The sequence below is a fragment of the Leptosomus discolor genome, chromosome 3 (assembly GCF_034619465.1).
Source record: "Leptosomus discolor isolate bLepDis1 chromosome 3, bLepDis1.hap2, whole genome shotgun sequence".
Taxonomy (NCBI): domain Eukaryota; kingdom Metazoa; phylum Chordata; class Aves; order Leptosomiformes; family Leptosomidae; genus Leptosomus; species Leptosomus discolor.
The window spans coordinates 59,929,351-59,942,607 of record NC_141393.1 but is presented as its reverse complement, the minus strand read 5'-3'; the positions used below and the strand labels follow the sequence as shown (position 1 = coordinate 59,942,607).

Below are 13,257 nucleotides of genomic sequence, written 5' to 3'. Positions count from 1 at the left end.
ACTCCGAAACAATATAACTGCACATCTTAACCAACGCATTTTAAACTTCCTTTTTATCATGCGATGTTTAAGATGTTTCCCAGAAATCACTTTCTTCAAGCACTAACCATATTTTAGATTCTCTCATCAAAGAAAGTGAGCAGCAGGTCATCAAATCCTAAAGTGAGATATTCACCCTCCTTTGACATCCGGATCAGTCCATCTGTCTCCACTTTGAAAGAGTCTAATATGCTTTTCTTTAAGTGTTCTCTGGTGTGTTCTCTTGGGCCCATAGCCATTATCATTCCAACCTCTCCCCACTCTTTTTGTCATCCTGTGTTGGCACTTCCTGACATGTGTTATTTAAAAAGTGACACCAATGACTTGAAATCTAGACACATTTTCTTGAAACATAATTCCAAGCACTGCATTTGTCTCATGCCAACCCTTGTGGTTTTACAATCACATTTTATTTTTAAAGGATTGCTCTGTCTTTTGTTGTTGGGTGAAAACCCACAGACAATACGGGAAGAAAACTGCCTGAAGCCTTGATTCTATGATGACATCTGTGCAGGGATCTGTCAGGAGTACTGGATCCAAATTTACATAGGAAACAAACAGTAAACCCAACTATAAATAAGGCATTGTCATAGGCACATAAATAAAGAAACAAGAGGGGAAAAAATATCTTTCAGGGACACAACACATAAGAATTCAAACGGAGGCTAATTTTTATTTTCCTTTTATTTCCTTTCCTTTATTTTTCAAGTTTTCTTTTGTTTTTTAATCAGTACTCAAGATTTTCTTAAGTGAGTCATGATTTCTGGGAATTCCATTTATGAATGGCTCAGATATTTAAAACTCATCTGAAAATCTGATCCTCAAGACATGAGACCATTTAGTTGAAAAGCCAGAATTCAAGATACTACCAACAAAAACATCTCACCAGATAACCCAGACAAACGTGTTAGTCTGATAGAGTTTTCAAGGTGAAAGTCGTGACTTTTGCCTTCATGGAAATACTGCACTTTTACAATACAATTATAAAGATCTCACCTGTCAGCTATGCTTCCTGGCTGGACTTCCTTGACAAAGATACCAACTTCTCCCAAGCTGTGATTTTTAAGGGCAACCACACTAAATCCAAGACCTCCAACAGAAGGCTTTTCAATCTTTATTGATTCTATTTGTCTCCCCTAATAAAACAGAAAAAAATTGATTTACTAATTTTTAATGCAATAGAATGAGCTTGTTTAAAATTTATGAACACTGGGAGAAATATTCTCTTCCTAAGACTAAACAAAGGCAAAATACTGAATATGTTATTTCTATAAAAGCTCCTCCATTTATTATTTTTAATATAGCAGAGTATTGGATATGCAAGCATGCTGAGGTTCTGAAACCTCAGGGAATTTAAGAGCTGCTTTCACACTTCATTCACATTATGAGATGAATTCCAAACTGGATGAAAACTATGAACGAAGTGCTGTCTAGAGCAATATATTTGGGATTTCTGGAAACACTGCATAGCTAAACTAAATTACTTGTCTTTTGGCTCCCCTTGCTTTTAATGCTGATTTTTAGGTGCGCATTCAAAAGACTGCAGCTTTTAAATAAAGAAATTAATTTCCTTCCCCTCCCTGCAACTTCACACTTAATGCTAAAATAAGTTTGCTTTTGGACTGCCTGCTTTTCAGTTCTAATACAAGACTTCTGGAGTTATTTACTAGGACATATTACTTAGCTAACGCACTGCTACCACAGCTGTTTTATCCAAAATAATCTGCAATCTTTACCACTAAATCTTTTATCTGATGAGTTAATGACACACTAATGAGAAGAGTTATGCTCAAAATACTATAGCTACATTAAGGTAGTCAATTAGCAACAGTTACTTAATATAGAAAGGCATGACTAACCAATTAAATTAATGGTTCAAAGTAACACAGAACAATACATTTGTGGAATAAATGCAAATCCCACATGGGTGGATGTCTGCACCTGTACAACATCCATAAGCACCTGGTACATGCTACATCACATGTTAATGAAATCAGCATCTGTCTGGCAAAGTTAAGACAGACTAAATGAAAAGTTAAATAAAATATTACACGCTAGTCTTTTTAATCATTTGCATTGTTTATATATTAACAAAGTTGGTACATTTCCAATTTAAAATGTACTTGATAAACCAAGTCTCTCCATCAAAACAAGTTTCTGCAGAAAACGTCTATTTTCAATTAGGTGTCATCAAATACGAAAAACGTTTTCCGGCAACTGACATTTCTGTATTGGTGTGTTTGGTAGAAAGTTAAGACTAAAAAAACGGCAAAGAAAGAAAAAAAATACCACCAAAAACCCAACCACCACCAAACCACTTTTCATTGCTGACATTATCTTTCACAGGGAAAAGTTATCCTCAGCACTTCTACTCTCTTACTGCCTAGAAGGCACCACATTCCCAGACACACAACACGACAAAAAGAGCATGTTTGAAAATGTACTCCAAAAGCTTGCAAAAAACAGCTTGACATTAAAGGAAAGTAAGTTTCGTTGGCTAAACCTGAGAGACTTACCTTTGCCATCTTTTGGATGATTGTGTTAAATTCATTAACTCCCAGGTTTGGAGTGAAGGTAGATGCTTCGGGTTCAGGTGAACCGCAAGGTGTATACACGCTCCCAGCAGTAACTGATTTGTCAGCAAACACTAGTAGCCCTCTCTTAGTAAAATCAAAATCTACTGAACAGTCAGGAGGCATATAACTGAGCTGTTGAAATTGAACAAAGATGCAGAAAAACTATTAAAAACAAAGGAAGAGATTTCCACTTATATCATGTGAAGACTGCCAGAGAAGCAAGCATACATACGTTCATATATGCCTATTCACATAAATATACTCACCTGTATAAATTAGGCAATGTTAATATAGAAGCTATAACCAAGCTACCACATCAAGTTTAAATAGTTTGTCAGAGAGTTCCCTCAATGTTTCAGCTATGTTTCTACTTCACTCATTTTCTCCATTTCTTTCATGCTTCTGCCCTGCCCTCTTTTCACCCTGATATTCCAGAAACAGCACATGCAAGAGCACCTAACATTAGAGGCACTCAAGCACTGCTGCAACTGCAGGCGAACCTAGACAATTTTGGCACAAGAATCCAGATTTTTTTAAGAGTTATTTAGTCACTCAGGAGCCAAAGGCCTGGTCTGTATTATCTCCTCCCCAGAGAGAGCCTAGGGTACAAACTAACTACCATTGAACGTGCTGTCTTTGCTAGAACTTGCAGCTCAATTTCTAGTCTTGACAGATAATGAAGAAATGCAGAAATATTCCCAGTGTGACACAGTAAACTGAAAAATCCCATGCTGAACGAAACTGCTCATGATAGACACAATTCGAAAGAATTTCAAGAAAACCTGTATTTTCTAGATATGATAATTCCAAACATTCTGGATATAAAATCTATTATGCCACAGTCACAAAGTATGATCTTAGATTTATTTGCATTTTCATACAATTTCAATAGCTTGCAGACATGCATCCAAGCTTTGGAAGGAAGGAACAGAACAGATGCAACATCTAGGCGAACACGGAAAGAAGGGAGAATGAACAGCACAGCCACTACCATGCCACCCAGGCAGGAACACGTGCAATACATTTGGCAACGACAGCAAGGTGGCCTCGTCCCCCTGACACCCAGCCTGCCCTATCTGCAGCTGGGCAGGTGCAGTAACAGCAAAGACAGGGATCGCTGCTGCTTAGGCTATGCCAAGTTAGCCCCTGATTTTAAGTTCGCATGCCTGACTGCTAACTGCATGGTGAGACCTGTTCATGCAGATATGTAACTGATGCCCATGTTCACGAAATCTGTCAGCTGGCATTACAAACCAATCCACACAAGTTCCTTCCACTGCTGAAGCCAAGTCATTTTAAAGCTAGCTTGGGTATGTCTGCATCAGAGCTTGGCAAATCTTCAGGAGTGGTTTTCTAGATTTTACTTCCCAAAGCAGGTTAACCGTTTTTGTACAAGTCAGCAGGAACTAAGCTGTGATGGAGAAAAGATGCTGCCAGTTAGCTGATAAACAGGATTTAGCTTCTGTGAAAAACAAAGGATCCCAATTCCAACTGTGTTCAGAACTTGAAGTACTACAGTTGATGTCTTTTGCAGATGCTTTTTTCCAACTGATGTGGTTCTCAACGCCCGCCTCTTCTGCATCCCTTTCAAAGCATGTTGCCCCATGACCTGTTTGTTGCAACACCACTGCTCATTCCAGTAGTGGCTCTGTAGACACTAGCTTGACACACCCCTTCCCCGCAAAAAAAAAAAAGCACCAAACACTCACACCAAGTTAAAGCTTATTAATGAGAGCGCCCTCATTAACACAGGCCTACATACCCTGTTTTAAGTTCCAAGCCCACCATAATTACCATCACACCAACCACCATCATTTTACACTCACTTGTTCCTTCAGTTGCTTGATGGATTGCTGGAGAGTCAGTATCTGGTTAAACAAAGGGCTCCTGAGCGTGTTACGTAAAACAGTCAGGTTTTCATTATGTTGGGAATCCCTTTTCTCACACAGTTTTGCTTGCAGACGATCAAGGATCTGCAGCACCTGCTGTTTATCTGCGCCACAAAGCAGTACGCGTTAGGAACAGAGCTTCATTTTTCGCTGCTTAACAAAAGTAATCGCTTTCAGACTACATACCCGCAGCAGGATTTTCAGGCATGTTGAAGGGTATTTTTGGAATGACTCAGAATAACCTAGATGAGGTTTAAAAAAAACAAAGAAATAAATTACATATACGAGCGGAATGCTAACAGATACAGAGTCAATAAATGGAATAATAAAATACTAAGCTAATAACAAATTTAATAAAAAAATACAACTACCCCCTGTTGTTTACCCCAAGTATTCATCAAAGGTCTCAATACAGTTAGTTGCACAGCAGCCTCAGCACATCCGAAAATCTTTCCTTGTTCTGTGTGGTTTTCCTTTCGCACACGGGAAGGAATACGAACAACTTTTTCAAATACAAGTAAAAACGCAGATTATAAAAAGAAACACTGGCCAAGAAAACTGAGACACAGCTATGTTCAACTACATTATTTTGAATATGGACATTAAAAGTTATGATCCTTCAAATACACATACAGTTGAAATCTTCCTATTATTTAGAAGATACTTGCCACCTGATTAATTATTTGTAGACACTATTCTGATCACGTAACTCAGCCCTGCTGGATAGCAATATAGGTGAAACCTTGCATCTCCCTATAAAACAATGAAGTTCCCTCCACTCACGAGGACATCACAGCACTAAGGCCCAAAACTGGCCAAATCAATCCCTATTCCAACACATTCTAAGGGAGGTCAGTTGTCATCGCAGCCCCAGTACAGAACAGGTGAAAGCAGCCCATTCTCTTCTCCTACGTGAGCTTGCCTTTCTCTTTTCTAGGTACATGACAAGCTTTTAAGGAGCAGAATATCTTTTATCACACTCCTCTATGGTGCCAAATAAAACAGGTCTCCAACTGGGGCTGGTGCCTAGATGGCAGTATAAAAACAACAGACTTGCAATTAGCAGCAATGATAAATTTGTACCCTTACTTGCATGTTATTACATTGATGTGGAGCCTGTCATTCTGAAATATATCAAGGCAGTTATACCAAAGCATACACGAGAAACTAGATTTCTTCACTTAGTACAAGCTCCTCTGAAAGAAGTCAGACGTTTAATAGCACAATTTACATAATTTTAACTCTAACCAGCACATAACTGTGTGGTTTCAGAATAATATACTTGGAATTATTTTGGAACAAAAATAACCATATATATATATATTTAAAAAACCTCTGCATTTACTTTTTCAATCTTGCAATTCAAGAATAGAAAAGGCCATATGCATCTGAACGTAATACTGGGGTAAGCACATCCCAGGGGCTGTCTCCCAGCAGGATCTCTGATCCCTTCAGCTCTGCCTCTGATGCTGTCTGTGCTCACACTGAAAACATCTTGAGTTCTGCGAGGACGCTGTTATATTTAACAAAATATTAGTTATGCAGATGAACAGCTTCTCTTCTCCTGAAGAGTCAGATTAAGTTGATTTACCTAATGAAAAAAAAAAAATAAAAGCAGAGGTGTGTCACAAACCACAATTTCAGATTTATGCACCCTTTACTGTATCTGAGTAGCTTTGGCTCCTGGAGGAATTCCTGTCGAACTCGGTGGATTTGTGTGGTTTCCACCCAGGGCCAAGCAAAATGAGTCGCTTTGCAAGACTATTAATGGATTTAGGAGGTCATTTTAAATCAAACCCATAGCAAGAGTTGAAGTGGCAAACCCATACAACCCCTGAATGGTTTTCAGGAATGCATCTGAACTTTAAGTGCTGCAGCTTTATTTTCTTTTCCATTTGAAATAAAATACTTCCAAAAGCACAGCAGCCTTTGATTCTGTGCTGAGATCTGATTCTGAAGAACAGATGAAAATACCGTTTCCTTATACACTCCTGAGTCTTCACGTAAACCAAAAAGACAAAATTTAACCTCCTTGACTAAAAATACTGTAGGAATCTTAACAAAACAGGACAAAGAATATGGAAATTTGTTCCTTCTTCCCAATTTAACTTCCCTCCATTCACTTCCCTTCTCTGTTTTACTACTTCACATCAGCAGTTAAAAGAGAAAAAAAAACAAACCCTAAAGCAAGCAAACCAACATCAGAAAAGGAATGCAAAATAACTCCTATGAGGAAAAGTGGCTAGAAACACCTTTAAACCAGCAGCAGCGTGAAGAAAAGATTAAACCCAGAAAAGAAATCCAGCATGGCAGGAAATAATGATGACTTGACAGCACCATGCCCATCTAATAGCTGAAGCCAAGAGGCTGGTCCAGCTCTCCAGCTCTCTTTCATTCATTTTGTTCTTCCCTTTCCATCTGCGCTTGCACTCATTCATCTGATCCCATAGTGAGCTGGAACAGGGAGCTAAACACGCAGGAAAAAACCTTCACATTTTGGTAGGGTGAGCTTTCTGCCCAGTTAGCTCTTGCTGCCAGCGCTGGCATGCAGGAGGGGTCCGAGAAGTGCCGGGGAAATGGGACCACACCTTGCAGCAGCAGTGGCTAGCGGCTGCAGCAGCTCAGCTGCACTGGCAAACTGCACCATGAGAAACAGCCTGCATCGTTCAAGAACAGCCTCAAAGGGCCGCACTGACAGTCTCCAAGATTAATCTTTTTTTCCATTATAGCAGGTATAACAATAGCAATTATGACGAAGGGTACAGATCCACAAAAGAAAAATTTAAGCAGAAAAATGTAGGTAAGAGATCTAGGCTCCCTCTAGGTAGATGTCCCCTGGAGAAGGAGGTGCAAAAGCAGGGAGAAAAAAAAGATGAAAGTTTCAGCTTCCTGCTTGAGCTGCTCCAAAGCATTGCTAAGAGCCATTGCAGACCACTCTGTGTCGGTGGACGCCGAAGTGGACCTCAGGTACTGTTTGTGTAACAGCTCACATTTACACAGCACTTTGGGATTCCTCGTGATCAAAGCTGGCCTTCAGCCAGCTTGCAATGGCTTTTTATGATTTTTTGTGCGTGTGCAATATGTTAAAACCACCCTCAGTATTTCTTTGTTGGCCGGCCTTTCATAAAAAGAGAGTGGGGGGGAAAAAGGGCGTTATATTTTAAAGTAAACAGCCCCTTCTGGTATGAGGGGATCTCTGAAAATATAAAATAATTTAAAGTTTTCAAGTAATGTATAATTGAGGACACATTTCTCTGGCTTTTGGGCACCAGAGAAACACACAACTCCATGTACTATTGAGCTGCTTATGTTTAGGGGCCCAAACAGCTTATAGTTAAACAATTCCCAAACACCAACGCTAAGTCCGAGCAGGGTGTCAACAGACAGTTGCTAAATTTGGAAGTCCATTCCTAGATGATAATTTTGAAGAGTGATCCAAAACACTTTGTCTTGTTAAAATCAGTCACTCACTCCGCATTCAACCTCCTTAGCTCCATACTGATTTCTACAGCCACTTATTTATCTTACTGGTAGACAAAACTGCAAACCTCAGCTCAAAATTGATGTCACAACTCCCAATATAACTGTAAAGTAATTGAGAAAATAATTAATTTCAGAAAGTTTAGTGTTTTCTAATACCAGAAAAAATCCCCACACTCCAGCACAGTGTGCATCTGGGTTTTTACTGTCTTCACTTTTGAGAGCTGAACTCAACACATCATAGGAAGCGGGAAAGTTTCATAAGGTTTTGTATGAAATCCTAAGACTTGGATCTTCTTCAAAAGAAGACTAAGAAAAAAGGAATTCCCCCATGCTGATGCCAGCAGAGGTCATCAGAAGAGCTGAAAGGTTTAAGTCTTCCATTGCCATCACCCCCCCTGCCAGCCGTCTGCCACTTGCACAGAGACACAGGGTGCCCAACCCTGGCACATCCCAGAGCCAGAGGGGAACACAACACTCCTGGCAGTGGCCTTGACAAACACCTGCCCTCCACAAAGGGCTGCTGAAAGACAGGAATAAGGGTGTTCCTGCTGGGGTCTGGAGGAGGACATGGTTTAGCCAGCAGAGATTCTTCAGCCCATTTCTCCCCACCCACCTAACAACTATAACCGCTTCTGCCTTACATCCTTCAACTTGGCCTCCAACAACCTGTGTCCTTCGAGAAGTTGTCCCTGCAGGGAAAGTCCTGCCTCATGTGAGGCTCTCCCTGCTCAGCGTGGGTGTAACCTTTCAGAACATGAAACATCAGAGTCCTTAATGGACAAGTGCTAACTGCTGCTATTTTTCAAAGGCTTCTAGCATGGTCCATCCATGCAGCCTGCCACAGGAACAGCCAAGAGTACATCCCAATCCAAAGCCACCTTTCTTCGCTAATGCAGTTGTAATTTTTCCTGGCCGTGTTATTAGGAGTGACTGATACAATGCATATCACCTTCCTCATCAGAGAGATGTCTGACTTGGAAAATTTCAGCTCAGACAATTTAAAATTTGATAAAGGCGAAAGAAAGCGAAAACAGCATTTGTTAGTGTGATCTTAATCCTAAATTGTGCTAACCCAGCATAACCTGTAACTTCAGATATTAAAATTTACATAGTTTACACACCATTAAGCAACTATGTACCGTGGGAAAAAAAGCCATTGTGCTGTTCTACACATTATGCTCAGTTTTCCATCCTGGTAACATACAGAAGAATTCAGTTCGACCAAGCTTAGCATGCACACACCTTTCAGATGAAACCACCAAAACCTACTGTCCTGTATAATGCTGCAGTATTTATATAAAGTGCTCTAGAGTACGTGCTTACTGCTCCAGGCACTTGAAAGAAGGAAACAGTGCTGTGAACACCCAAACACATCACACATCTCCAGGGTCAAAGCTAAGTATTGTTAAATATAAAAAAACCTACTCCATGGGCAAACGGAGCATGTCCTGTTGTTACATACGATTAGTGACCACAAGATGAGGAAAGTAAAAAAACTTCAACAACTCTGCATCTGTGATTACCAGTCTCCATGCAGATCAAGAGAAGCCTTACTCACTCTCAAGGTATGCTAATTTATAACAAGCAGAACCTGAATTCCTGCAGACTTCAGCCTCTAGGGAAGCACTGGTGTGGGTTCTCTGCTGTCTAGTAGAAGGGTAAGCTCGCATCAAAGCCTCTCCACGGACCAGTATCACGGTTTCAGAAACCCATTATCACAAAGCTCGTGGAAAACTTGGTTTTGAGATCTAAATATTGTCACATTCTACTGAAATTAGCCAATAAATCCTAAAGTTACTATGATGACAGTGTATGTGATTAACAAATCACTTTGTGGGGAAACAAGAGTTGTTAGACTTGGAACCATGCTGAATTTCTAACCTTCAAAAATTTACAAGGAAAGCAAAAGAACTGTTTGCCTATTAATTACTCCTAAATAAAGTAAAAACCTGCTTTGTTAAGAATCTCTGGATTGACAGGCACTGACAGAAAGTGCTGCAAGGGGTGCGTTACTTCCCTGGCACCTCCTCTCCTCGTCATGACACAGCCTCTCCAAGAAATGGGAACTGTTTGCACAACAACACGACGCCAAGATGACTCCTTCGCCCTGGAGAGCTTTCACCTGCCATCGGGAGCTCCGCAGCTCTCCCCAGCCTTCACCGGTGCTGTCAGGGAGCCACCGAAGCCCCCGGTGTGTGAAACCTAAAGGGCTTCAAGGCGGGAGTCTCTGGGCAAGGGCTGGCTGGTGTCCTGACCACGGCGGTGTTCACATAGAGATACGGGTCAGGCGCTGATGAAGCAAGATGGTAGCAAACGCTTCACCCCCTCGAGGATCTATGCCCCAACCAAGCGCTAACGCAGAGCCTCCGTGTCAGGAAAAAAAAAAAAAAGAATTAAACTCCTCCAGAAGAGCCCTGACAACAAGCTGGCTCTACCTGCCAGGAGAGCCGCCCCCTCCCAAGCACCACGCCTGCCAGCCCCCGGGGCACGGAGGGCAGCGAGGCCTCCCGTCAGGGGCACGCCGGCCGGCCAAGACCCGCCCCTCCACCCTTCCCCGGCGCCCGCAGCCCCCGGCCCCACCGCTTTCACTACCGAGCGCCCACACCGGGGGCCGAGCCGGGCAGGGAGGAGGGGGCGGCGGGCTACCCTCAGCGTTGGGGGCCGGGGCAGGCGCAGGGCTCCCCACCGCGCGGTACCTGCGGGCGGGAGGCGGCGACGGCGGCGGTGTCGGAGCGGCGCGATGGCCGCCGGCTCTCACCTGGGCGGAAGCGGGAAGCGGGGGGCGAGCGCGCCTCACCTGCGGCGCAGGAAGCCGGGGCGGTGCGGTGGGAGAGCCGCCTCCCGGGGGACGGCCGGGCCGCATCCCTCCGGCGGGGGCGGGAGCGGCCCGCAGACAGCGTCCGGCGAGGCACGTAGCGCCTGTGCCCCTGGGCCGGGCCGGCAGAAGAAGCGCCGCTGCTGGCCAGCGCCCCTTCCCTCGCTCGGGGAGGCCCGCACCTCTAGCCGAGCGGTACGGAAGGGCAGGGGCAAGCTCTCAGGTGTTGCGGAGAAAAGCGGCTGAACGAGCCGAGTAAGTCCGGAGGCTCCGACAAGGGCAGGGCCCAGCCTTTCCATCTACTTCTGGCGCTGGGGACAGGGAGCGCAGGAGCGGGGGCCTGTAGGCCAGGGCTGGAGCTCACAAACAGGACATTCAGTCTGGTCACAAGGACTAGGGGAACCTGCTTCATGAAATGCAGAGCTTAAAAGCCAAGTCAATTTGCAGACGATCCTGACTTGCCAATGTATTTATAAATCATAGGCCTAAATGGCATACCTATCAACACAGCCAACAAACTCCCCGGTGAGGCCAAAAATGTGTGCAGATGTTGTAGAAAAGTTTGGGGGTTTTTTGGTTTGTTTTTTTTTATTAATTTGCAGTAAATCGGTGTCCAAACATGAATTCAGAGCTGGTTTGAACTCAAAGTCACACAGAGGTGAGGCGAGCTGTGCTCGGTCTCAGCAGCACAGCCCCTACCACTTCCAGAGAAGGCAACAGCAAAAGCCGTAGGAGGACGAGGACTTGGGTAGAGCTAAGGGATTGTAATGCTTCCCCCACAGAGCACCAAACCAGTGATGCACAACCACCTCCGGCAGCGCTCCAAAATACACCACGTTACCTGCAGTTTTCAAGAGGCACGGCACCTTGCCTGGCATAGCAATAAAAGCAAGGTTTTCCTGCTGCTAGTCACAAAATACTGAACAGGCACCATATTAATTGATGTTAATTGCGAGAACTGTGGGTGCTTTCTACCTCTGAAACCTGTATGTTAATCTGCTTTCAGATTTTTTAAAGATACATACATAGAGGCACAGAGAAAATGGTCAAATTAAACTCCTCAAAAATAATGTTTATTCCGCTATGTTGTTTCACTAGCTCATTTGCAGCAGATCTTACAAAGCCCTGCTAGTTGCATAGGATAAAGGCTACAAACAGTTTGTAAACTAATCTTACCTAATTAATTTAGGATTGATTTCCCCTCATTCTAGTGCCTGTTTTTACTATGCAATAGTAGTTGTACTAGAGCACACATGTTAAGAACATATCTTTTCATCCTTCTTAAAAAAAAATATTCCAAATGCCTAACTTCCCAGTCCTTTCTCTCAATTTTAATTAACGTAGCGCTCGTGAGAAGTGACAATTTTCTTGACAGTGATGAAACTGCAAGTCGTGTATTTATCCATCCGAGAGATGCACTGTAGACAAAAGAGCCAAGCACTTTTCTCATCAGTGCACCTCAGTCTCAATCTCAGAGGGCTGAGTTCATTACGGAGTGCACTCTGGCCCTGGCCTTTCGCTTCCAGTTGCTGAAAGGAGTATCAATTTTCATTTGCATACTTTGCTGAACTCTAGACTGCCAATTTAGTTTACACAAATCTCCCACAAAGCTGTTAGATGGCAATATTTCACATCACTGGCTGAGCTCTTTGTCAGCCATCCACACATTTTAACTCCACATTTTTACTGATTCTTTGAATATCTGGGATTGTGACAAACCTTTCATTGGTACTGACAGGCTCACATACAAGTCACCATTCATCCACCAAAAATAATGACCAAGAGACTTCCAGAAGGGCTGGGTAACAATGATGTGCTCTTAAATACTATCTTGGAGTTGCTTTCAGCCTTTTTCAGTTTCTAGGTCCCTACTTGTTTTTCAGGAAATGCTTCTAGAGCAGCTGTAAGCTTACAACAGTAGCTTACAGCCTTTCCTGGGTATGTTTACCCCAAATGGTCTCTCCATCTCCTATAAACAGCCTAGGATCCCCAGCAGTTTGTAACTGAAAATTGATGTGTTCAAAACAAAATACTAGAAAAACATGAAATAACCATCACAGAAGTGAGAAAAGGTCAGTAATCACAACAACATGCCTCACAAAGAGCAAACGCTGATGAAAGCAAAAGCTTGCCTGCTTCAGGCATTTAGCATTAATTTAAAAAATAAAATAAAAAGCATTTTTAACAGCAAAATCACCATTTCATGTGAAAATACAATTAAAAATTCAAACTGTTTCTTTAACTTGACTGCTGTGCAGTGACAGCACACAAAGGCACCTGTGGCCCACCTGGCTGCGGGGCACTGCCCGGCAGAGCAACATAGGCCATCTCTTTAACCTCTCCTGTGCTTTTTGAAATTCTTTTTAAAAGCACCCACCAAACTCCAGGCAACACCCCGAGGTAAGAGTTCACCTGGTGGGCCAAAGTTACAGCTTCGGCATTTGGAAAAACAGGG

At 42.8% G+C, this 13,257-nt stretch overlaps 1 protein-coding gene across 3 annotated transcripts in view; it reads right to left on the bottom strand.

Annotated features, from left to right (window-relative positions):
• The window catches only part of PATJ (PATJ crumbs cell polarity complex component), a 146,851-nt gene extending 142,139 nt beyond the window's left edge, over positions 1-4,712 (bottom strand). For all 3 annotated transcript variants that reach the window (XM_086462139.1, XM_086462140.1, XM_086462141.1), the window contains exons 1-4: positions 4,691-4,712; positions 4,442-4,608; positions 2,556-2,747; positions 1,036-1,175 (exon numbers count right to left, since the gene is read on the bottom strand). In XM_086462139.1, the coding sequence (XP_086318265.1) occupies positions 1,036-1,175; positions 2,556-2,747; positions 4,442-4,608; positions 4,691-4,712 (521 nt within the window). The remainder of the gene's footprint in view (positions 1-1,035; positions 1,176-2,555; positions 2,748-4,441; positions 4,609-4,690) is intronic.
• Positions 4,713-13,257: the final 8,545 nt, after the last annotated feature.